The sequence below is a fragment of the Hemiscyllium ocellatum genome, chromosome 37 (genome assembly GCF_020745735.1).
Source record: "Hemiscyllium ocellatum isolate sHemOce1 chromosome 37, sHemOce1.pat.X.cur, whole genome shotgun sequence".
Taxonomy (NCBI): domain Eukaryota; kingdom Metazoa; phylum Chordata; class Chondrichthyes; order Orectolobiformes; family Hemiscylliidae; genus Hemiscyllium; species Hemiscyllium ocellatum.
The window spans coordinates 26,812,221-26,831,710 of NC_083437.1; the positions used below are offsets into that span (position 1 = coordinate 26,812,221).

The 19,490-nt window shown below is 42.1% G+C and overlaps 1 protein-coding gene and 1 long non-coding RNA gene across 5 annotated transcripts in view; one reads left to right on the forward strand and one right to left on the reverse strand.

The window, feature by feature from the left end:
* Nucleotides 1-11,140: 11,140 nt before the first annotated feature.
* Nucleotides 11,141-15,874, reverse strand: si:ch211-222l21.1 (parathymosin). Of its 2 annotated transcripts, none has more exons than XM_060852251.1 (5): nucleotides 15,727-15,874; nucleotides 13,552-13,626; nucleotides 12,777-12,852; nucleotides 12,382-12,482; nucleotides 11,141-11,998 (listed from the first exon to the last, which is right to left on the reverse strand). In XM_060852251.1, the coding sequence occupies exons 1-5, from the start codon at nucleotides 15,757-15,759 to the stop codon at nucleotides 11,930-11,932; spliced, it is 354 nt and encodes a 117-aa protein (XP_060708234.1). In that variant the 5' UTR covers nucleotides 15,760-15,874; the 3' UTR covers nucleotides 11,141-11,929. The 2 variants fall into 2 exon arrangements, with proteins under 2 accessions (XP_060708234.1, XP_060708232.1); XM_060852249.1 differs by having other exon boundaries at nucleotides 15,715-15,871.
* Nucleotides 14,328-19,490, forward strand: part of LOC132833733 (uncharacterized) — a 42,207-nt gene continuing 37,044 nt past the window's right edge. For 2 of the 3 annotated variants that reach the window (XR_009647101.1, XR_009647102.1), the window contains exons 1-2: nucleotides 14,328-14,471; nucleotides 16,117-16,154. This is a non-coding gene — a long non-coding RNA (uncharacterized LOC132833733). Of the gene's footprint in view, nucleotides 14,472-16,116; nucleotides 16,155-17,092; nucleotides 17,173-19,490 lie in introns of those variants that run through there. The other variant, XR_009647103.1, reaches the window with a different exon arrangement.

The following is a 19,490-nucleotide window of genomic DNA, read 5'->3' on the forward strand; positions in this document are numbered from 1 at the left end:
GATCTCTTCACCTATCGCTCTTGTACTTGCTGACTTCCACTGAGTCCCAATTTAGCAATACCTAATTTGGACATTCTCATAGTTGTTTTCAAATCCCTTCATAGTCTTCCCTGTAATTTCCTCCAGTCCTACAAATCTTTAAGATATTGGCACTCCTCCCACCCTGCCATCCTAATTTTATTGGCCCACCATTGGTGACCACATCTTCAGTTACCTAGCCCCAAGCTCTGGAAATCTCATGTTGCAACCTTCAGCCTCTATTATATTTTCCTTCTTTAGATTTAGATTTTATTGTCATTTGTCCTTAAGTACAAAAGTACAGGAGTAGATTGAAAAGTTTTCAATGTCCTCACACAAGGTACCATCCTACATACAAGTACCAAGATGGATGATGGGAAAAAAATTATGGCCTTAAGAGCTGCTCCTTTTTTGAAATATTTAGGGTGTTGGAGGTGAATTCTCAAATCTGGAAGCAGGAATTACTGTTTTATATACTGTGGCATTGTTTTGGAACTTCGGGGGATAAAAAAATCATAACAAGAGCTCTTCAAAAAGGAGGGAAACAGACAAAGGCAGTGACCACATCGTGAGAGAAAGTAACCGATGTTGCTGATACAGCAGTGAATCTGCACAGTTACTACCTTTGCTGTTTGAATTCAAGTATCTCTGGACATCAGAGTGCATGTAGGACAAATTAAGAAACAGCGAAATTCACTGCTGACCTTGGATGAACCTGTGTGGGAGAGAGAGCTCACAGCGCAGGAACATATAAATGCATAGCTTTTAAGTATAGCCTTGCTGTAAATCTAGAATAGTGACTTGAGTCGATTCTTTCTTGATTAAATGTTTTATTGAGATCTGTCTCTTGATTAAATTTTAAAAATATAAGACGTAAGTATTAAGTTAGCCTGGAGCAGTTTTTTTTTAGAGCAATCAAATAGTGCTATTTTCTGGGTCTGTAGATTGTGAAGGAGCAAAGATGGCCTTTAGTAGAGCGATGTGCTCTTCCTGTTGGATGTGGGAGTTTGGGGAGAGTTTCCACATTAAGAATGATTATGTCTGCAGGAACTATCTTTGGTTGTGAAACTTATCAGTTTGCTTGAATGGGTTGGAGTGGCAGTTAGAGGTAATAAGGATTTACAGGAGCTAGGGGGTGTGACGGATGAGTTAGAGGAAGGGAAAAAGCCACAGATATTCTGTGACTCTATGATCCAGTCAGGTGGATGGGTTAATTCCAGGAACATAAGAGGGGTAGGCAGGTAATGCAGGAGTCTTCTGTGGCTATCCCCATCTCAAACAAGTATGGTATTTTGGAAAATTTGGGGGTGATGGACTCTCAGGGGAATGTAGCACGAGCAGCCTAGTTTCTGGTACCAAGACTGGCTCTAATGCAATGAGGGGTATGCCGGATTCCAAGTGATTGATTGTGATAGAGGATTCTCTAGTCGGAGGCACAGACAGTTTCTGCAGCCAGCAGCAAAGTCAGTATGGTGAGTTGCCTCCCTGGTGCCAGGATCAAGGATATCTAGGAGAGGATGCAGAATGTTCTCAAAGGGGAGAGGGACCAGCAGGAATTCATTGTACATAGTGGAACTAATGACATAGGAAGGGAAAAGGATGAGATTCTAAAGGGAGAATATAGAAAGTTATGCAGGAGTTTAAGAATAAAGTCATAGAGTCATAGAGATGTACAGCATGGAAACAGACCCTTTGGTCCAACTCATCCATGGCGACCAGATATCCCAACCCAATCTAGTCCCACCTGCCAGTACCAGGCCCATATCCCTCCAAACTCTTCCTATTTATATACCCATCCAGATGCCTTTTAAATGTTGCAATTGTACTAGCCTCCACTACTTCCTCTGGCAGCTCATTCCACACATACACCACCCTCTGCATGAAAAGATTGCTCCTTACGTCTCTTTTATATCTTTTTACTCTCACCCTAAACCTATGCCTTCTAGTTCTGGAATCCCCCCCTCCCCAATGAAAGACCTTGTCTATTTACCCTATCCATGTCCCTCATGATTTGGAGATGCCAGTATTGGACTGTGGCACCTGGTGAAGGAGTAGCGCTCCAAAAGCTAGTGCTTCCAAATAAACCTATTAGATTATATTCTCTACAGAGTGGAAACATCCCCTTCGGCCCAACAAGTCCACGCCGACCCTCGAAAGAGCAATCCAACCATTCCCCTACATCTACCTATGATTAATCCATTTAACACTACGGGCAATTTAGCATGGCCAATTCACCTGACCTGCACATCTTTGTAACTGTGGGAGGAAACCGGAGCACCTGGAGGAAATCCACGCAGACACGAGGAGAACATGCAAACTCCACACAGACAGTTGCCCAAGCCGGGAATCAAACCTGGGTCCCTGGCGCTGTGAGGTAGCAGTGCAAACCACTGAACCACCGTGTCGCCCCTGTTGGGAGATTTTTAACTGTTGGAAAATCTCACGTGGTCTTGTGAGATTTTTAACTTTGCATGCCCCTCATGATTTTATAAACCTCTATAAGGTCACCCCTCAGACTTTGACACTCCACTGGAAAACAGCCCTAGCCTTTTAAACCTCTCCCTGTAGCTCAAATCCTCTAACCTTGGCAGCATCCTTGTAAATCTTCTCTGAACCCTTGCAAGTTTCACAATATCTTTCTGATAGAAAGGAGACCAGAACTGCATGCAATATTCCAACAGTGGCCTAATCAATATCCTGTAGGGCTGCAACATGACCTCCCAATTCCTGTACTCAATACTCTGACCAACAGAGGAAAGCATACCAAATACCTTCTTCACTATCCTATCTACATGCAACACTTCTTTCAAGGGGCTAAGAACCTGCAGTCTAAGGTCTCTTTGTTGAGCAACACACCCTAGGACCTTACCATTAAATGTATAAGTCCTGCTAAGATTTGCTTTCCCAAAATGCAGCACCTCACATTTATCTAAATTAAACTCCATCTGCCACTCCTCAGCCCATTGGCCCATCTGATTAAGATCCCGTTGTAATCTGAGATAACCTTCTTCGCTGTCCACTACACCTCCAATTTTGGTGTCATCTGCAAACTTTCTAAATATACCTGTTATGCTCGCATCCAAATCATTCATATAAGTGACAAAAAATACTGGACCCAGCAATGATCCTTGTGGCACTCCACTGGTTATAGGCCTCCAGTCTGAAAAACAACCCTCCACCACTACTTTCTGTCTTCTACCTTTGAGCCAGTTCTGTATCCAAATGGCTAGCTTTCCCTATATTCCATGTGATCTAACCTTGCTAACCAGTCTCCCATGGGGAAACTTGTTGAATGCCTTACTGAAGTCCATGTAGATCACGTCTACTGCTCTGCCCTCATCAATCCTCTTTGTTACTCCTTCAAAAATCCTCGAGGGTAGTAATATCTTGATTACTCACGGTGCTACGAGCAAGTGAGGATAGGAATAGGAGGATAGAGCAGATGAATGCATGGTTGAGGAGCTGATGCAGGGAGAAGGGTTCACAATTTTGGATCATTGGAATCTCTTCTGGGGTAGAAGTGACCTGTACAAGAGGGACAGATTGTACTCGAATTGGAAGAGAATTAATATAATTGCAGGGAGATTTGCTGGAGCTGCTTGGGAAGATTTAAACTAGTAAGGTGGGTGGGTTGGACCCAGGGAAATAGTGATGGAAGAGATCAATCTGAGACTGGTGCAATTGGGAAAAGGAACGAGTCAAACAGTCAGGGCAGGCAGGAACAAAGCAGAGAACAAGGTAGGACTGATAAATGAAATTGAATTTGTTTCAATTCAAGAGGCCTAACAGGGAAGGAAATTAAACTCAGGGCATGGTTAGGAACATGGGACTGGGATATCATAGCGGTTACAGAGATGTGGCTCAGGGATGAACAGGACGGGTAGCTTAATGTTCCCAGATACAAATGCTATAGGAAGGATAGAAAGGGGGGCAAGAGAGGAGGGGGATAGCATAACGGCTGCACATAGGGAGGATATTCCTGGTAATACATCCAGGGAAGTTATTTGAATGGAACTGAGAAATAGGAAAGAGATGATCACCTTATTGGGATTGTATTACAGACCCCCCCCCCCCCCCCCCCCCCCCCCCACCCCCAATATCAGCGGAAAATTGAGAAACAGATTTGTAAGGAAATCTCAGTTGTCTGTAAGAATAATAGGGTGGCTATCGTATGAAACATAGACTGAGACTGCCATAGTGTTAATGGTTTAGATGGAGAGGAATTTGTTAAGTACATACAAGAAAATTTTCTGATTCAGTATGTGGATGTATCTACTAGAGACCTACTCTTGGGAAATAAGGCAGGGCAGGTGGCTGAAGTATCACTGGAGGAGCACGTTGAGGCCAGCTACCATAATTCTATTAGTTTTAAATTAGTGATGGAAAAGGATAGATCAAATCTAAAAGTTAAAGTTCTAAATTGAAGAAAGGCTAATTTTGACGGTTTTAGGCAAGAACTTTCAGAAGTTGAATGAGGGCAGACATTTGCAAGTAATGGGATATCTGGAAAATGGGAAGCCTTCAAAAATAAGATCATGAGAGTCCAGAGACAGTGTATGCCTGTTAGCGTGAAAGGAAAGGCTGTTAGGTGTAAGAAATGCTGGATGACTAGAGAAATTGAGGTTTTGATTAAGAAAAAGGAAGCATTTGTCAGGATTAGACAGCGGAAGTTGAGTCAATCTTTAGAAGATTATAAAGGCAGTAGGAGTGTACTTAAGAGGGAAATCAGCAAAGCAAAAAGAAGACACGAGAGAACTTTGGCAAATGGGGTTAAGGAGAATCCAAAGGGATTTTATAAATATATTAAGGACAAAAGAGTAACTAGGTCCCTCAAAGAACAGCGAGGCAACCTACATGTGGAACCATAGATGAAGGAGATACCAAACGAGTATTTTGCATCAGGGTTTACTGTGGAGAAGGACATGGAAGATACAGAATATGGGGAAACAGATGGTGACATCTTGAAAAATGTCCATATTACAGAAGAGGAGGTGCTGGATGTCTTAAAACGCATAAAAGTGGATAAATCCCCAGGACGTGATCTACTGTAACCTAGAACTTTGTGGGAATTTAAGGAAGTGATTGCTGGGTCCCTTGCTGAGATATTTGCATCATCGGTAGTCATAGGTGAGGTGCCAGAAGACTGGAGGTTGGCTAATGTGATGCCACTATTTAAGAAAGATGGTAAGGAAAAGCCAGGGAACTATAGAACCAGTGAGCCTGACATCAGTGGTGGCAGGTTATTGAAGGGAATCCTGAGGGACAGAATTTACATGCATTTGAAAGGCAAAGATTGATTAGGGACAGTCAACATGGCTTTGTACATGAGAAACATGTCTCACTAACGATTGAGTTTTTTGAACAAGTAACAAAAAGGATTGATGAAGGCAAAGCGCTGGATGTGATATATGTGGACTTCAGTAAGGCATTCGACAAGGTTCCCCATGGGAGACTGGTTAGCAAGGTTAGATCGCACGGAATACAGGGAGAACTAGCCATTTGGATACAAAACTGACTTGGAGATAGAAGACAGAGGGTGGTGGTGAAAGATTGTTTTTCAAACTGGAGGCATGTGACCAGTACAGTGCCACAAGGCTTGGAGCTTGGTCCATTACTTTTTGTCATTTATGTAAATGATTTAGATGTGAACATAGGTGGTATGGTTAGTAAGTTTGCAGATGACACCAAAAATTGGAAGGCTAATGGATAATGAAGGCTACCTCAGAGTACAACCTCAGAGTTGATCAGATAGGCCAATGGGCTGAGGAGTGGCAGATGGAGTTTAATTTAGATAAATGTGAGGTGCTGCATTTTAGAAAGGCAAATCAGAGCAGGACTTATACACTTAATGGTCCAGGGAGTGTTGCTGAACAAGGAAACCTTGATGTGCAGGTTCATAGTTTCTTGAAAGTGGAGGATAGCGAAGAAGGCATTTGATATGCTTTCCTTTATTGGATGGAGTATTGAGTATAGGAGATTGGATGTCATGCTGTGGCTGTACAGGACATTAGTAAGGCTACTTTTGGAATATTGTGTGCAATTCTGGTCTCCTTCCTAGTGGCAGGATGCTGTAAAGTTGAAAGGGTGCAGAAAAGACTTACAAGGATGTTGCCAGGGTTGGAGGATTTGAGCTACAGGGAGAGGCTGAATAGGCTGGGACTGGGAGTGTTGGAGGCTGAGGGATGACCTTGTAGAGGTTTATAAAATCATGAGGCACATGGATGGGGTAAATAGACAAGGTCTTTTCCCTGAGTTGGGGGAGTCCAGTACTAGAGATTTAGGGTAAGAGGAGAAAAGTTTAAAAGGGACCTAAGGGGCAACTTTTTTCACGCAGAGGGTAGTGTGTATAGGGAATGAGCTGTCAGAAGAAGTGGTGGACGGTGATATAATTACAAAATTTAAAAGGCGTCTGGATGGGTATATGAATAGGAAGGATTTCAAGGGATATGGGCCAATTGCTGGCAAATGGGACTAGATCAGGTTAGGATATTTGGTCGGCATGGACCAAAGGATCTGTTCTGTGCTTTTCATCTTTATGACTGTATGACCTAGGTACAAAAACTTAAGAACAAGGTAGAAATAAATAGGCTCAACATTACAGTCACCCTTAGTATAGCGTTTAAAAAAAAGAAACAAGGTTAAGTTAAACAGTATAGTCTTTTTTAGTATTAAGTCCAAAAATAAAGCTGAAAGTTCAAATACTGCAGTGGTTCTTAAGTGTTTAGCAATGCTGGGACTGTACTTCCTACATTGGCTCAAACTCCTCCACATTGGCATGCTTTCCTCACACTGGCTTGATCTACCCTGCTGTCAATTTTGAGAACCTCATTCGCAGTGTTGGGCTCACTCCTGGACTCTCAGACCACCAAAGTCCCAATTCAAGCGTCATCCGTGCCAGGCCTTGGCCTCACCTTCGGTCCACAGGCCGGGTGTTGGGAAGTCACCAAGAGTCCCGGGTCAGGCCCTCAGCTGCTACCTTGCACTGGACATCTAGCCGACTGCCAAATTCAACAAGCCCAATACTGCTGCCATCACCACCTCTCTCCAGATGGTTAGTTAATAAAAAAAAGTAAAAACAAAACTAAGACTATAAGAGAAAAGGAGAAAAAAGAAAAGAAAAGCAGATAGAGAGGACAAACCATACACTGATGCCAAAATCTACTTTGTTTACCAAGCTTTTAGTGGTCTAACCTAATTTTTGTTACGTGGCTCATTGTCATATATCAAATTATAAAACTTCGAGAAGCAATCAGACAATGCCAGGTTACAGTCCAACAGATTTATTTGGAAGCACTAGCTTTTGGAGTGCGGCTCCTTCATCAGGTACCTGATGAAGAAGCAGTGCTCCAAAAGCTAATACTTACAAATAAACCTGCTGGACTATAACCTGGTGTTATGTGATTAACTTTGTACACCCCAGTCCAACACTGGCACCTCCAAATAATAAAATATAAAGTTGATTTACTAACACAGGTTGTTAAGATGGAAGAACCTTTCTTAATGAAGAATCAGTGTCGCTAATTGGCAATCTCCTGTGTGATCACCATAGCCTGAGATAATTTGACACAGTTGTAAATTTAGCACATAATAGAAAAACACACTTTCATTTTGCCAAACACGAGAGCCACCTGGAGAGCAGGATAATAGTGCTCAGGCTGCTTCTGCTGGCAGGGTCGGGTGACTCAATCACTGTAATTCTCTCCCCTCCTTACTTTCCCTGGGGTTCAGCTCCCCATCCTCTCCTGGATGTCCTGACTCTCACTGGTCTCCTCCATGCTGAAGGGTTGCAGTGAGTTGTGCTAACCTTACATAAGGGGTTCTTACTCCTTTCCCAACATGAACATACACAAAAATGTTCAATCTGTTGCTGATTTCTAAAGTTATTCAATATAAACATTAATGTAATTCAGCAGGAAACCTGCTGAAGCAATGGGATCTGTTCAATATATTCAAGGTCAGATTTTATAAGTGAACAGAACTTTTAACCAAATTTGGATATCTTAAAAATATTTTTTCAGGATAATAAAGTCTAATTAAAGAAAACAAAGCACCAGTCTATTTATTGCCCCACCAGATACTTTAAAATTCATTCCCAGGATGTAGGCGTTGCTGGCATTTACTATCCTTCCATTGTTTGATACAAATATAATTGGCTTGTTAGGCCAATTCAAACTGTTGTCGAGAGAAAATCACTTTGGTATGGAACTGCAGTCACTCATTGACTCAGACCAAATGAGGATAACAGCAAAATAGCAAAAGAAACTCCATAAAACTGTTCAAGACATTCATATTCCATACACAGCTCCACCCATCAATAACCACACACCCATGTTCCTCCAACTTGTATTTCAAACATATACATGTGTTCTGTACATGGTATTCTGTACTCCTGATGGTGTATCAGGGCTGGTCAAGCAGTGGAAACCATACATGTGCTTTCTACTTACTCTAGCGCATTTCATATCTCAAAATACTTTGCAGCCAATTGAGTATTTTTGACCTAGTCGTGAAGGATTAACTTTGGTCAAGACACTAGGTGAAACCCTTGCTCTTCTTTCTACAGGATAATGTGTCTACCTGACAGGAAAGATAGGGGCCTCAGTTTGACATCAACAAACATCACTTCTTAATATGCAGATTACTTGCTATGGACTGGAGATTTCAGTCCATAACCTTCTGACACCGGAACAAATGCATCAGCATCGATACAGCTAAGATTGATCCCTTCTCTGCTTTGACCCATCAATAAATTCTTCATTGAGCCTGTTACCAAAACCAGTAGGAATTCAATCCAAAAATCTTAATGTTGGTTTTAAAGGAAACAAAGCTATTTTATATTGTTTAGTGATGTGAAACAAATATTCTGTACAGAATCCTGTCCTCAGGAGCATGAGTTACACTTTGTGCTTCTGATCTGTTTTAACATTAGCCATTTGGACATAAAACTGAAGAATTGCTTCAGCTTACAGTTAACAATAAACTAGGAACTGGGGTTGCAATGAAGTCTGAGAAAGTAGACTTTAATAAAATAGTGAGAAATTAAATCCAAATATAAATCAGCTAATGCAGAAAATAGGAACAGTAGAGCTGCCACAATTCAGCAAGGAATTATGTAAATAGAATGTTGAATTAAGTGAGCAGAGGACTAGGCACCAATCTTGGGAAAACCTAAGAACGGCAGATACTGTAAAGCAAACAAAAGCAAATTGCTGTAAAAACTCAGGTCTGGCAGCATCCGTGGAGGGAAATCAGAGTTAGTGCTGCAGGTCGGGTGACCCTTTCTCAGAACTGATGGTTGCTACAAAAATATTGGTTTATGTGCAGAAGGAGGGGGGGGGGGGGTGGCGAGTGAGAGGAGAGAAGAGATGGAACAAGGAGTAAATGATTGATGGGGATAGAGCCAAAAATGAAATGAACAATTGGGTAGACAAGTTCTTTCTTCTACGTAAAAACCCCAACATTTTCCAAGGTACCATCAGTTCGGATAAAATCACGAGACAAAACATTAACTCAGATTCCTCTCCACAGAGGCTACCAGACTGGCTGCACTTTCCCAGCAATTTGTTTTTGGCCTTAGTCTTCGGGGTCATCTTCATCAAAAAGACATGGGAAATTTGATCAGCCAGACTAGGGAAATAACAAAAGGCCAGTTACAATAATTAAAGGGTTAATTAATCTGATCATTTTTAAAAGCCTGTTTACTAATCTGGCATATGCAATTATATGTTCTACATGATGCAATATTAAATTGTTCTATTTACACTTAACTAGAATCATGCAATGTATTAAACCATTTGACCCTTGTGCATTTTACCAGACCCCAGTTAACTAAATTGTATTCATTTTCCTTGAAAAATGACCAAATTCTGCTTTAAGTGTGGTACATGTTCTTGCAGGATTGATGAGAATATTTGCTCAAATGACCACATTGTGGAATTTTATCTCCCAGTCACATTTTCCTTCATTTTAATTCTGGGTTAACTTCCCAGAGATTTCTCTATAGATCCCACATACCAAATAAATCATATCAGCCAAGTAACAATTTTGATGCAGCACAATGGTTCTGTTGATGTCATCATCATTGAAATTGTTAGAGATGCTATGCCAGCCCTCACTAACTTTCCACATATCAAGCCCCACACACCCACCACTCTTGTACTCCACTTCTACATCTCAAAGTCAGATTTGAAGGGGTTACCTGAAGCAGTTGTGCATGAGCCCTTACATTTCCTTACACCTCAATTTCTAGACCCTGATCTCACTTTCATTACCTACCAACAGAAAGTGTCTATAGCTCAAGTTGTATACCTAATGGAATAAAGCTTAAATTTATTTGATACAATCAATTGCATAACACTGGAGTCCACAAACTTAAAAACTGCAGACTCAAGACAGTGATTAGGTTTTGCTGCTGATATATGACAAGTCAATTGTGATGTTACAAAATGCTGTGAATCCTCCAGTCTAGTAGCTGATCAACTTAGCAATTCAAGTTGCTAAATTTGTATGTGTTGCTTTCAATTTTGCCCAATGGCATGTATAGTTTACTTTAGCTGCAAGCACTGGCCTCAGCAGCAACAGCCCAGAGAACAGAATGAAACACATGATACTAAAGTGGCAGATAAGCAAAGACTTTTGGTAAAGCAAATTTCACCACATTGATCCAGAGTTTAGGCAAGATGTTCAGAGCATGCCAGAAGCTCTCCAAATAGAATTAGCATTCATCATTAACACTTTTTTAAAAAACCATGCAGTGACTTGTGTATTTATAGCATAGGCCATTCAGCCCAACAGATCTTGCTCATGTTTGTGCTCCACCCAAAACCAAACCATCAATTCATTGATTTCAGTGTACTTATCTCAAACTCTACTGGATTGTTTTGACTTGTACTTATGGCCCCCAGGCAAAGATCTATTGAATGCAGTGACTATTGCACAAGACAAATTAAACAAAATTGAAGACCGGGCAAGTCATAAAAGCAGTGATTAAGTTTACACCATAGACTCAAGTCTGTAGACAAAACTTAGCAAAGTAAGCACTTGCACAATTAATTATTGAGTGGGGACCAAATAGCACAAAGCAGTGGCATAGAGAATTTAAAAAATACAAAATAATCAGCCATGTTTTTAAAAAACCCAAAAGATTTATTTATAGTACTTAACCAGAATATACAAAGTAGTGGTCAAGCATGAACTAATGAGGTATACAAATTTAACCTTGTTCAATATGGAAAGAATGATGCTACTTAATCAAATTACTTTTTAAAACCACATACAGGGTTTTAAGCATAGGTTACAATGAGTTCAAAAAGAAATTTACAAATTGAACCTGTCAATTTTTTGCTGGAAGTTTTGTTTTTGCACCACAAACAATATCAAACAGCGACAAATTGTGGAGCTTGAAGAAAGCTAAATTTTTTTGTTACATTTTTGTATTTTTGTACAGAATAGAAGACCAGGTTTATTTGCCCCCACCCCCCTGCCCTGTTAACAAGACCTATATCTTTGGTCTTCATTGCATAAGAAGCTCTACCCTAAACACAATTTACAAAAAGAAAAAAAGGGCAGTTATTTATTTTCTTGAAATAAGAACATGGTCAGTCAAATGTAAAGCATGTGCTTCTAAAATGTACAAATCCAAGTTGTAAACCCATTTCAAAACAGACCTGAAAAACATTTATTACAGCATTCAAACCCATTACAAATGTGGTTGTACAAAGACCATTAATAAATAACTTCATAAAAAACAAATATTCCCGAGAGCAATGTCTTGGACAGGTGTTACAGGAACCAGTTGTACAGTACAGTATAAAATCCACACACTGCAAATGTACATTTTTTAAAAAGCACAACCTTTACAAAGTGAACCTGACCACACCATCAAGATATAAAAATTCAAACAAAGGAATGTTTAAGCTTCTGCCTTGGGTTCTGTCGACTCTCCATTTTCTGACTTTTGCCTCTTCTTTTCAACTTCACCCTGTAAGAGAAAAAGTAGTTCAGTCAAACTATTGAGGGTTGTGACAAAAGACTCCTCTGGAACAATGATACTGCAGCATGTATTTCTCTGGTGAATGTGCCTCAACTTCCAAGACTTTAAAAACCTGCAAATTCACTTCATTCCCTCCAACTTGATTTTTAAAATTCAAAAACTTGGACCTTGAACCTGTTACCATACTTTGCAGAACCAATGACATGTCTCAAATGCCAGTAGACAAGGCATTAAGTCTGCAGGAGGAAGATTTTTTTTCCATCTGATAACACTGCCTACAGAGACCAAACTTCCCACAATTCAGTGTACAACTGTTGGAGCATGCAAATGACTACACTGCTTTACTTTTAAAGTAAATGATCAACACATACCTGCTCCTCAGCTGGACGCTTCACTGCATGTCCATCTGTATCTTCCTCCTCCTCAGCACCCTCTTCCTCTTCACCATCCTCTTCTTCACCTTCACCCTCAGCTGAAGATAAAACTGGCTATTTACCAAAATCTTCTATACAAAAACTCAAATCACAATGTGATCTTCCAGTGCATGATAGGATGGGATTTCAAGCAGAAATTAATCACTATCCAAAATATTTCCCATGTTAACTGCAAGAGTAAATTCACCTGACTTGGGAGTCAAGATAGCTCACTTGAAGTCTCATTTAAAAACATTTACATCTTTGCAACAGTAATTGCAAAACATTTACACTGAAATATTCTCATGTCTCACTGCAGTATTACAAGTCTTTTAAATGTTCCTCCTACTTACCATCTTCCTCTTCCTCCTCTTCCTCATCTACTTCCTCTGCATTCTCATCTGTGTGCTCATTTCCATTCTCTTCCTCCTGAAAATGCAAGCAAATCATTATGGGAAGAAAAAAAAACAAAGCTTGTGTATTTCAGCTGAATGCTCTTGGTCAGCCAGTCCACAGGTATCACAACTGGAAATTTCAATCCTTGAAGAACCAAAACTCTCATGAAAAGATAATTGAATCCCCTGCTTACACCAATCCAACTCCCCTCCACTGCACCCTCCCTCTCCCACAACCCCAAATAGTATATTCATTCAGGCTTCATACAGCTTCAGGTTTAGTCACACTTCAGTGTTTATGGTTAAGGATACTGTACAACATATTTCATGTTTGCATGACTGCATCAGGACAAAGACCATTTACAACACGTGGGCGTAAGCGTCAGTAATACATTCATTACACTGAATCTTCTCAGTTGACTGTACTTAGTACAAGCAGCAACTAAATTAGAACAAAAAGTCACAAAAACCCCCCGATTTGTGTGGATGTCGAAACTTGCGAAAACCGGAGATGTAGGAGGCATAACATTCAAACAGTAAAAGTGCCCGAGGGGGGGGGGGGGGGGGGGCGCTGCGGTTTAGGAACAAGAAAATTCGAATTGATGAACACTTGAGTAGTTGGATTGCCTGACTGAACTGGTGCACGTTTGAAAGATTTTGATTAGCCGTCCGACAAACAAAATTACCAGCTAAATGAAACTGTGTGCCCAGCGCCACAGTCGCTAATACGTACTGTTCCATTTGCAGGCGCGTCTCCGCTGCCGTTCTCTTTCTTCTCAGTCTCCTCCAGAGCTTTCTCTTTCAGGTCCTGCAAAAAGCCCCAATAAAAACCGCAGGTCACAAAAAGGTGCTTCTGGTATATCGCCCCGATTGCGAGGGTTTCAAGTGACCAGCCAACACTAAGCTAATAATTATTATTAGGTTTCCTATTCGTGGCAGAAACGAGCGATCACACGGAGTCCGCGCTCCGTCAGCGGGATGTCGTCCGTCGGACGCCGGGACCCAAGAGCCCAGCCCCGGGGGCCACAGGAGGCGCGAGGTAACCGCCGCTAACCCCTCACCGCAGTACACAAAACCCATAAACATATGCCGAATGTTTTTATTTAAACTCATGATTTCACGCTGGATGATTTTTTAAAAAAATATTTTTGCAGAAAAATAAAGACGCTGTTGGCTCAAATCGACGTTTTAAAGAGGTGCCCCCTTTTATTAAACCGGGATCTGCTGCTGCACTCGGGGCTCAGCGACATTAGAGCCTTGCTGCTGCACTGAGCACCAGACAGCGGTTGCACTGGTGCAGCTGCACGGGTCGCACTTGCCCCTCCCGCGCGCACTTAACGTTACCCCCTCGAGCCCCAGAGGGACGTGCGCGTGCGCACACCCCTCCCCCCACCCACCCCGCGGGGAGAGGACACAGCTAAGCCCCGCCTCCTGCCTGCCGCGCGCCCACCACCCCCGTCCAGCTCATCCCTTCCCCCCCCACCCATGCACGCGCACCTCTCCCGCCGTTTTCTCGCTGGCGGAAAAGTCCGACCGATGTAAAGAGCGGGAAGCGGGAGCGCGCGAGCGCGACCCCGGAGCCGGCGGCGGTTGTTTGGTTTCATTTAAAAAAAACTGACGGCAAAACAAGACTGAGGAGAGCAGCAACGCCCGGTGTGTATCTCGCTAGTCTCCCACAACACCAACCGACAGTCAGCCCGGTCACCGAGCGCTTCATCCAGCGACTCTTGAGGCGAGCACCTGGGGGGGGGGGCTCGGAGACGGATCGGATCAGATCGCGCCGGGGTCCTTCCGCTTCTCTTTCTCTCTTTCCCCCCCCCCTCCCCCATTTTGTGGAGAGCAGTTCGGCGACTGAGTCGGTGAGGGTGGAATGGAAGAAAGTCACCAGATCTCGTAGTCCGGGAGCGGGGGGGGGGGGCAATACGAGTCTCCGAGGGACACTCCGTGCCGAAGATGACGGGCAGATCGGCATATTCTGACACCCCCCCCCCCCCCCCCGGGACTCGAGTGATCCGATACTCCGGAGGGAGCAGAAGAGTCCCCTCAGGATCGGATGAATAAGGTCACCAAGTAATCGGAGACCGTCCCCGGGACCAGATGTGGGGGAATCGGGTTTTTGCCCCCACACACACGGGATCGGAGGATGTGGGGTACCGGACTGGGGATTAAACAGGGGAATAGGATCCCGGAATAAACCACGGGCACCGGAGGGTGAATGGGATCCTACAGTGGTCCAAGGCATCGCCCCGGGGGGGGGGGGGGGGGGAACGGACGCTGAAATGGGGTCCCGTTCGGGAGAGAGTCCCGGGCGGTCGAGCCGAGTGATGCTGTGAGCGGGAACATCATGAAACCAGCAACACCGTGATCGCCGTAATAGCCACACAGCGGGTTTTACAACCGCGCATCGCCGACTGAGCGACCAGAGCATTAGAGCCCCGAGTCCAAAACAAATCCTGGAGCTTTGCACCCAAAACTCCGGAGAACGAGTAATAACCGAATAAAATCCCATCGAACATTAGAGTGACTCCGACAACATCCAAATCTCAACAGCTCCGATCCCGGGGCCACGCTTCACAGTCACAATCTTCCAAAAATAAGTTTACAACTCTTAAAAAGAATAAATAAAACTTAAAAACCTGAACAGATGGGTGAAGGGGGGGAAGCGATATAAATTCCACATCTCCCCTTTACCAACCTCCACCCCCCCCAAAAAAAACATCGTTAAAACTATACTCCATTCTGGGTACCAGATTATTTCACAATTAGATACCATGAGTTGTGCGCACGCTTCACACAAAGAGAAATTAGAGATAACAAAGGAAACACGAGGAAGGTTAAACATAAAAAACGAAATTTATTTTTAAGTTACACTTTCTGGTTAAAATAAATTTCTCACCTTGGGATTTACCTCTTTGGGGGCGTCCACTACGGTATCAGCCATTCTGAGTAAATTTAGAGTATATACAAAGAGTTATAGGTTTTTAAAAATAGAGCAAAGGTAGGTAAAGGCTAATTTATCACTTAGGACTATAGATAATTCTCGCTGTATAGCTCCCTTTGAATCTCACACGCTGTGAGAAGGAATGAGACGCCGTTCGCCGCGCTCAGCCTCTTAATACCTCCGCTCCCCGGATATGTGGTCCCGCCTTCCCCAGCTTGAATTGGTCAGTTGTGCCGTCCATCATTTTCCGATTGGAGCGATACAAATATATCGCGTGCTGATTGGTCGCCCTGCTGATTATACAAAACGCACCGATTGGCTTTATGCTAATTTTTATTTCCCTGTGTTCTCTTCCAGTTAGCCCGCCTCCACCGACTGTCAATCAATCGAATCAGGTAATTCCTATTGGACTGTAATTCTATAATCTCTGGCTGCTTATCAATGACAACCCCCAAGATGTCACTCAGCATCAGGCGCACTTGCTGTTGGAAAATGTCGCTCAGCCTGTCCATCGATTGGCGTTGGATATAGCAGCCCCGCCTACAACCCTAATAATGCTTCGACCTGTCGCCCATCTTGACAAGAAGCTGCTTTTCACTGGCGCTTCATCCGTCAGTTATTAACGCCCTTCATTATAATTGGCTCTAACGTACAATCTCACCTTTCATTCGCATTGCCAATCCCTCAGAATGTCCCAGTTTGCTAATTAACGTGATTGGTGCCTTCTAAAAGGTCACAATTGTCACTGTCGAGAAGACTATTTTGGAGCTTCGTGTTTTATAATTTGAATTGACATTAGAATGAATTTTTTTCTTTCCACTAAGATTTATGTCGTGATGTATTTATACCGTTATGGCAAACTGAGTCAATGGTTTTTGGATGTTTGCAATTGAATAGCCAAATAATGACCTATCTAACCAAAACAATCTGTAAATATCATGTCTATTATCTGGCATTTGTATCTCAAAATAATCTTTTGCAATTAACTTTTGTCAAGAACACCAAACCACTTTTACAAAGTAAATCATTGACATTTACAAATAATTTTCATTCGAAATGGTGACGCAAAATGCTTAAAAATACATCTAGTTCCGGAATTTAAATCCAGTCCGAACCAGGCGTCCTAAGTCACCTGAAGCGTCGCTTTTGAAATAAATTTACACTGGCTATTACTGTTCGTGTTTTTCCGGGTCTTACAATTAGTCACAATTTATTGTCAGAAATTGTTGCGGTCTGCTAACTTGTTTCCGGCTTGGAACACGTTTCAGCGCAACGGACATGGTCGTTTTTTTGCCACATGTAGTCAGGTGCAATTCTCTCACCTTTCTCACTGGCGGACCGTTTCCATTTAGGAACAAGCGATTTCGTCTCACTAGGCAAGAGCACGAAGCTATAACACAATGGAAATAAAACGTAAGCGTGCAGCGTATTTGTTCTTACCCAGTCTTAATTTGAGTTACAGTATAGTGGATTTTAACAGATCCATGGCGATTTTTTTCCTCAAAATAAAGTTGACACACCATGTAGTTTGTAACCGCGTGAACCTTTGAGTGATACGACCATATTGGTCAGGACTATGCCAACTTTTTTATGAAATACACTCCAGGGAATAATTTGGTATTTTAACAGCGTCAATTTCAATTTATTGCACATTTTTTCATCTTCGAAATGCTTTCAAAGGAAGCACTCACATTAAGTTTATTGTCTTCACATATTTCCGGTAGATTCACGATATATTTTAAAGTTTATGGGTTTCTGTCGATAACTAGTTAATTGACAGGAAATCCTTGTTACCTGTTGTATCAACATGTTTTACCTGGAAATGGCTGTCTGAGCACCGACTTGGAATATTTTTTTCCCGCCTTTGGCAGCGTGCCACCTATTTACTCCTGTGGAGAAGTTCCTTTTGTTTGATTGTGAACATAGTTTCTAACAGTCACGCATATCGAAACTGTTGCAACACTGTCTTAAGTAGATTAGTAGAACCCGTTTCTTACTACTTTAGGAGTAAGTAGGAATCTGCTAAATTCCAAAATGCAGTTTATGGTTTAATAAAAAGCTCTTTATAGCAAAATGATTATTAATTTATTTACCTTCACGAGCCAAAAAAAAATGCTCGGTGAGTCTGTTAGATCGTGCCATTCAATGCACACATTTTTTCATTTGGTCACGCCGCTTAAATTGATACAGTTTAACACAGAATTTGATTCCTGTCCTTTGATGAAAATCAACACCCCTCTCCCATTCTACTCTAATTCATTCTTCTTTGAGATTTCGAAATTGTTGAATTCTTCCTTTCTATAATTTACTGGTTTGAACCAAAACAAACTTAGCGTCATCAACCACCACCTCCGATTAACATGGTGTTCTTCTTTAGCATGATGATGCTCAGCACTAAAGCCTTGACCTTTCAACTTAGCCTTTGATCAGAAAACACTAAAAGCATATCTGAACAAAGCCATTTGAGTTTTTTTAAAAGTATAAATCAAAAATCCTTTCTATCCAATTTTGTTTGATGGAATTAATCTATTGACGGACTGCCTAGCTGTTATAAAGCCATACAGATTGGGAAGATCTGAGTTGCGTTCACTGGACTGTACATCAACTGACAATTAAGGCAATAATAGACAAAATGTAGATTCGTCTTAGATTATTCAAAGATGAAACAGAATGGGCATAGTAAGGATTTTAGGCGAAAGTGAGTACTGCAGATGCTGGAAATTAGAGTCCAGAGTGTGGTGCCGGAAAAGCACAGCAGGTCAGGTAGGATCAGGCTTACTAGTGATCTCAATCTCCCAGCTGCCCCCAATTGGACAGTTACTTTCATTTTTTTGTGTTGGCACGTGAAGAATAATTATTTTGGTAAGACATTGGAGTTCCTTTTGGAGAGAAGATAAATCAGCGAGGAATTGTTGTACTGAAAAATCCTATAAATCTTGCCTGGAAAAATAATACTGTACTCTTATTATGTTCCTTCTTACACAATGAACACTTGATTAGATTAGACTTACAGTGTGGAAACAGGCCCTTCGGCCCAACAAGTCCACACCGACCCGCCGAAGCGCAACCCACCCATACCCCTACATTTACCCCTTACCTAACACTACGGGCAATTTAGCTTGGCCAATTCACCTGACCCGCACATCTTTGGGACTGTGGGAGGAAACCGGAGCAACCGGAGGAAACCCACGCAGACACAGGGAGAACGTGCAAACTCCACACAGTCAGTCGCCTGAGTCGGGAATTGAACCCGGGTCTACAGGCGCTGTGAGGCAGCAGTGCTAACCACTGTGCCACCATGCCGCCCACTTCTCCGGTGAATAGTCCACATAACTTAACAGTAATGATTAGGAGTTCTTTTCCTACTGATAGTAGAACAGGATTCTACATTTGGTAAATTTTCATAAATGTCTATCTCATTTGAACAGCCTCAATTATCATTTGCTGCATGTTATTGTGGTATATCTCTCCATTTTTGAAGCAGCCCTTGCCTTAATCCAACTCATGGAGAATTCTGCAACATTCAAACCAAGGGTGAAACCATCATCCTTATGCATTACATGTGCAATACTGTTAACTGGCCCTTATTGAACAGAATCTGGACAGTATCAGTCCAGTTCCAATAAGTCATGAACAGCACACAAACTGTCCTTTACTTGGCTCTAATTAGAAATCTTACTCTGAGAGGCTATAGAATGAATGTTGTGAGAAATGAGAAAAAGTCAGAAGGA